Source organism: Colletotrichum orchidophilum (genome assembly GCF_001831195.1).
Source record: "Colletotrichum orchidophilum strain IMI 309357 chromosome Unknown Scaffold_311.1, whole genome shotgun sequence".
Lineage (NCBI taxonomy): Eukaryota > Fungi > Ascomycota > Sordariomycetes > Glomerellales > Glomerellaceae > Colletotrichum > Colletotrichum orchidophilum.
In genome coordinates this window covers 1-5,543 of record NW_019173266.1, presented here as the reverse complement: position 1 = coordinate 5,543, position 5,543 = coordinate 1, and the positions used below count along the sequence as shown (strand labels likewise).

The 5,543-nt window shown below is 49.6% G+C and overlaps 3 protein-coding genes across 3 annotated transcripts; all 3 read right to left on the bottom strand.

The window, feature by feature from the left end:
• On the bottom strand, positions 1–249 carry CORC01_14483 (uncharacterized protein; the record flags this gene model as incomplete). The annotated part of the gene is made up of 1 exon (XM_022626091.1): positions 1–249. A coding segment is annotated over one exon (249 nt), but the record flags the coding sequence as incomplete, so codon positions are not given.
• A 2,640-nt stretch (positions 250–2,889) lies between these two features.
• Positions 2,890–3,479, bottom strand: CORC01_14482 (uncharacterized protein; the record flags this gene model as incomplete). Its single annotated transcript, XM_022626090.1, has 2 exons — positions 2,890–3,238; positions 3,289–3,479. The coding sequence occupies 2 exons, from the start codon at positions 3,477–3,479 to the stop codon at positions 2,890–2,892; spliced, it is 540 nt and encodes a 179-aa protein (XP_022467401.1).
• Positions 3,480–4,957: 1,478 nt separating this feature from the next.
• Positions 4,958–5,338, bottom strand: CORC01_14481 (uncharacterized protein; the record flags this gene model as incomplete). Its single annotated transcript, XM_022626089.1, has 1 exon — positions 4,958–5,338. One exon carries the CDS (start codon positions 5,336–5,338, stop codon positions 4,958–4,960), a length of 381 nt encoding a protein of 126 aa, XP_022467400.1.
• Positions 5,339–5,543: the final 205 nt, after the last annotated feature.

The window sequence follows — 5,543 nt, the reverse complement described above, 5'->3', positions numbered from 1 at the left end:
CATAGGCGACATTTCGAACTCCAGGCGGCTGATGCGCTCGGCCTGCGCGTTGATGGTATGACGCTGCGTTTCGATGTGAGCCTTGCATTGTCGGCAGTCTTCGTGAAGTTGCTGAAGCTGCGCATCCTTGGAGGCGGCATAGTCGCGCCAACGCGAGATGCATGCTGTCATCTCGTGTATGATGATCGCGACGAGTCGTGCGGTGAGGTTGTCGGGTCTGCCGTTTGTTGCAAGCTGAGGTGCTTCCATGTTGATCTTCGCTGTTTTCGGTACTGCCACGCTCATCAAGCATCTGGTCTGTATATACGGCGTTCTTCCAAGGAAAGCAATGTCATTGGAGCGACTAAATAGTTTCTGCAACCATCCAAACTGACCGTTCTGCAATGGTCCCAAGCGGGCACAAAGCTGCTGATGAGAGGTTGCCACCATGCGCAGCCATAACCAGCTCTAGGTTTTAAGAGTTGGTCACAGTACGTGAGAGTAAACTGACGACTCCTGGCCTGATAGAAGAAAAAGAAGAAGAAAAAGTTACAGTAATACTGCGTATTGGCAGAACAGTCTTTTTACCTACTGTACTTTTCCTCATTGTCTGGAGCACCGTGGCTCAGATATACAGCACGTACATCTGTACGGCACCTTATAAGTTCAAGCCAAGATTAAATAAAGATGGTTTTTGCATATGAGTAAGGGGACCGATGTGGTAATTGAGCATAGAGAAGCAGGCCAGTGGCTTCCCTTCGGTCACGATCTAGCGTGGTTATCACCAGCTAGTCATGTACATGGCGCTCCGCCAATCACCCGACTTATCGAGGCTCGATCGAACCTCGCCTCTGAGGTGCCATTTCCATAATCGCGGGGACCATTCCGTCGTAAGTCGTTCTTTCAAGCGTGATGTCTCAGACTGCTGTAGGTTGATTCGTCCAGCTTGCGCCTGTGGGGTGCTCAGTGCCTAGGATCATGCATTCTTCACGACTACCGTGATAGTCCGTAGCTCCCCACATTCAAAGCATAGACCGCAACCAATACACTTCCAACAAAACTCTTTGAAACATCACGCGGATCTTCTCGGTGATTGGCTTGTTTATACATCACAATCGTTTGGGTGCCACTATAGTCTGGCTGAGCTGTGTGGCCGTCGCAAGAGTCTCCCGGAACTTGCAAAGCATAAAACCACAGCGTTGCTCAGACTGCTGGTTTTGAATGTTTTTGATTAACGCTCTTTCTCGAACGATTTTAATATTTATTGGCCCTTTGCCGACGCACCTCTTTCGCCATATCCATACTACCCCACGCCCACAAAGGTTGCATGCTCAATGGCGGTTCTCCGCTGGAAGAACTCAAATACTGCCACCTGGGTTGACAAAACCAAGGCCATCGTAGAAGGGATCGCCTCCCGGCTGAAGTCGTTATGTATGTGAAGGCCATGGCCCCGTTTTCCAGAAGGATTCTGATCTTTACCGCAGTTACCCCCTTCAAGAAAATCACAGGTGACTTGGCATATGACAATGGTAGCACTGCCGAATGGGTTCCTACTATCGTACCTTGTCGTCGGCTCGAACCTGACGGAGGTCGGGATGTCCCTCGGGACGAACCTCCCTGGTGGATACTGCGAGAACCGGCGCCTCCGGGGCTTACCACTCGAGGCATGAGTAGCAGCTCTCCCTAATGTGGTGCAACTTCTGCATAGTCTTTGGCTATGCAGCAGTTTCTTTTTCGCATGCAGTTCAAGACGCGACTGCCAGTGAACACAAACGGGGGGGCGTGGTATCTCGCGTGATGTGAGGTCTAGGCGCGTGCCATTCAGCGGGAAACCATCCGACACCCCTTGACCATTGGGTCTCGATACCGTTTCTCTCAAACGCATACTAGCAGCTTCAAAAAAAGATATATGAGTGAGGGTGTCGAGGAAGTGTGCGCAAAACCTTGATGTTCGCTCTACATTGCTTTCTTACACTCATAGCACCCAGGGCCAAGTCAGTACAAACAGAGAAAGCCGTCAAAGGGATGTTGAACAGTTAGTTGAGATGTGCGTGCTGGGCCTTCAAACCAAAGTGTACAAGCAAGTTATAGTCGTTATGGAGTAGAACAGAAATCTACTAACCGAACCTATCCACGTTGTCAAGACACAATAAGTTTGCTCAGTCATTTAGAGAACGGTCACACAAGTGTCTCCACGATTGAACCTCATCGAGATATACCAGTGACTCAATTCTCTTGAGAAAGCTGTTTCTGGCTTTTTCGTGCATTATATCCATGACATCATCGTCACTGGGGCGTTTCGTAAGGTGATGGCGCGATATGCTCTTTCCCAGCGCTCGCAGCCAGTTGCTGCGGTCGTATCTGCCGCTGAGGAGCAATTAGATGCATGGTGGGGAGGGCCTAGAACACGCCACATTCACTACCCACTTCCAGTCCACCTTGAGAGGTCGATTGGCGACCACGCTCAGAGTGGAAGGGTGAGGAGGATCTGTTTCCTCGGGTAGTGGAGCAACAGCGCTCAGATCAAGAAAGCGATAATTTGACCGCGAGGGGTGGACCACCCTTGAGCCAGTTTCGACTGGGAACCGCTGAGAGTGTTAACTGACCGCGCTGCGAAACCCGGCTAACGGACATCGTTAGCAGTTTTTCTGTAACATTCTAGAACCTTCATCAAAGTAGACCTTCGTTTGTATCTGTTGCTATGATGGTCAACGTAGGCAAGGGAGTAGAGACACGAAAATTGGCTCCACAGGTCTGTGAAGTGCGTGCTGCCACGTCTTTTTGCTACTGTAAAACACCGGCGGCATTGCATGCACCTTCATCGATCAGTTGGATGAAACTAATAGTTTTCGTGTTAGGTACTGTATTTTCCAGACTTAGAGCACCATAAGAGGAAAGTTCCGTAGGGAATTAGCAGCTGGATGGCTTCGCTGTTGTTCCGACTGCCAAAGCTCCGTCAGTCACGCAGTACCCATCATTTTGACAGTCGATCATAGATAAACAGTGACACTTCACTGACGGCCCTAAATCGTCTGGTCCGATATAGAAAAGCCGCTGCAAGTTGTCATACCCCTCGGCTCCCGCCGACAAATTTGGCAACCCAAAGTCGCCGGCCAGAGGATGCAGGATCGTATTTCCAATGCAACGCTTGAATTTTTCGCCCACAATCAGGCTAATGTTGGCACTATTGATCCGTTGACACCTACCGTCTGAATAGGCGATCTGATATGCGCTCGACAACATGGAAAATGACATCATTCTATCGAGTATATCAGAACATACTTAGTGACGGTTCTCCACCAGCGGTACCGCATCTGCCCTGCAGGCTTCTTGTTGTTCTTGACCAACGAATCAACTTCGGGACGAGGTAAGTGCCAGGTTGGCAATCCCACTGCTGCCGTCGGAGGCCGTCCAAGCTGAGGGGGCCTCGGATGGAATTGGGTACTCGTATTCGAGGTGGGACAGCTCGTCCATTGGCATATGTGGTATTGGCACACCATCTCGCTCCGCGGGGCTATCTATGTATATACGCCGGCAGACCATAAACCAGAATAGGCACTGGTCTCTCCAGCGTCCAAGAAATACGGATCTGCACCGACCAACGTTTCTGATGGGTTCTGTTCCAGCTGCTCCATCGCGTGAATCGAAACTTTCCGTCAGCAAAGGCCAATACGAGAAGCCAGAACACGCAAGAGTACAGTACCTCTGGTGGGTCAGGTGCGTTCTGCACGCTAAGGTGGGGTGAGAGAACATTCCGGTAAGATCATGATAAATATATTTCAAATTCTGCCCGTTTCATAAGCTCCACTCGACAAAGAGCAATCGTTGCCTGTACGTACAGTGGGAAGTTTTTCAACATCTTCAACCGCTGTGAGAAGGCGGCATAGCGCTTTTTGCGCCCGGTAGCAGACGTTACTGTCTCTGGGGGAAAGCTCCTAAACCGGCTACTTACATGCTCAGAAGCTGTTTTGGCCATGTTTGCCGCATCGAATCAGTTTGGCATACATGCAACCACGCAACGAAAAGGATCGAAGCCAACATTCTGAAAGTTTTATACGTACATTAATTCCAGAACAAAACTTGCAATAACAGACCATAATTAAAAGCACTTGACACGTCTCCAGGCAGAAGATCAGTGATAGAGATTGACCGCCTTTCGTGATTACGTCGCGAGCGTACACCATTTACCGGAGAAGCGAATTGCACAGAGATGGAAGGCTCTTTGCGAACGAGTAAGTCTTGATCGCAGCTGAACTCCTCTTCACGTCAATGACAGGGCCTTCCAAGCCGAAACGTACGCATGCGACAGACTACAGAGTCTGAAGCCGCCTGCTTCAGCCCGAAGCGAAGAAAGACAACCATTAGGTACACGCAGTTCACGGTACGCTTCTGATCTTCTTCCTTTCACAAACTCCAAATCTGACTGCTTGCTAGCCAAAAGAGCCAGAGAAAGGGTAACCCTGGCAATTTCGTTCAGCACGGGCCAATCACGCCCGGGGCCACTTTCAGCTGGGTAACGAACGGTAGACTTGTTATAGAGTTCGTCAATGGCAGGATGGCATACTATTTTGTGGCGGAGGATGGCCGTGTGATAGGTGTCTATCCTGGGGTTTGGAGTTGTCCACCTGTGTTCCAGTGATCACCAAATTGAACGTCTGCAGGTGGTTTTTTGGCTCATATCACCTAAGAGAATTCTGTACGTCTGGCGCCTTATGTATCATGACAATGGTAAAAAAGAGCATGACGATGAATGTGCAAGTGAGTGCACAAGAGCTGCCGCCTATCGTTGTATTTCCATCCCACGACACTATCTAAAGGCGTATGGTACATGGATTGGTATTTTAATTCACTACTCTAGGCCTTATGCTCTAATTAGGAGAGTTTGCCAGATTCTAGCTCTTACTAGATCCCTCCATAATGGCCCCTTCCTCTCGTCGACTGACTCTACTGTCGGGAATATCGTTGTTTGGCATCTTGGTCAGGAAATTACGCGATGCTTCGCCCGCTTTGTTCGTTTTGTGTGGATCATGACACCTGACGGCAGGCTCGGATCTTTTCCTACCTCCAAGTCTCTGAGGCGTACCGTCTGGCCTGACGTTGGCGGTATATCCGCTGATGAAAACTCGCTCTCCCGGCGGAACGGCGATATCGATTTGTTTCGGACGGTTGAGGACGTATATTCATTCGCTTCCTTCAGCCTCAGCTGGAACAAAGCGTTTATGGGCAAGCTTCGTGATTGTTCTGTTGACGCAGGATGGAGTGCTGTATCCGTAGAAGAGAGCAAAAGGTCTTCATGAATATCGGCAATTGTTCGCCCGAACCGCACATATAGGAAAGGTTGCGAAGATGGTGAAGTCATTTTCTGATGTCGCGAGGTTGAGATGACGAAGTTTCCCGTCTCTCACGGCATTAGGGCTGTTTATGATAGCAAGCCGCATGAGCCACATTTGGCAGCAGTCTTGCCACCATCAATTTCGAAGACGGAATATACGCCATGTTTTCGGCTGCAGCTACTATCGGCTTCGAAACATGCACGTCATATATAACAGAATGGATGAGAAACC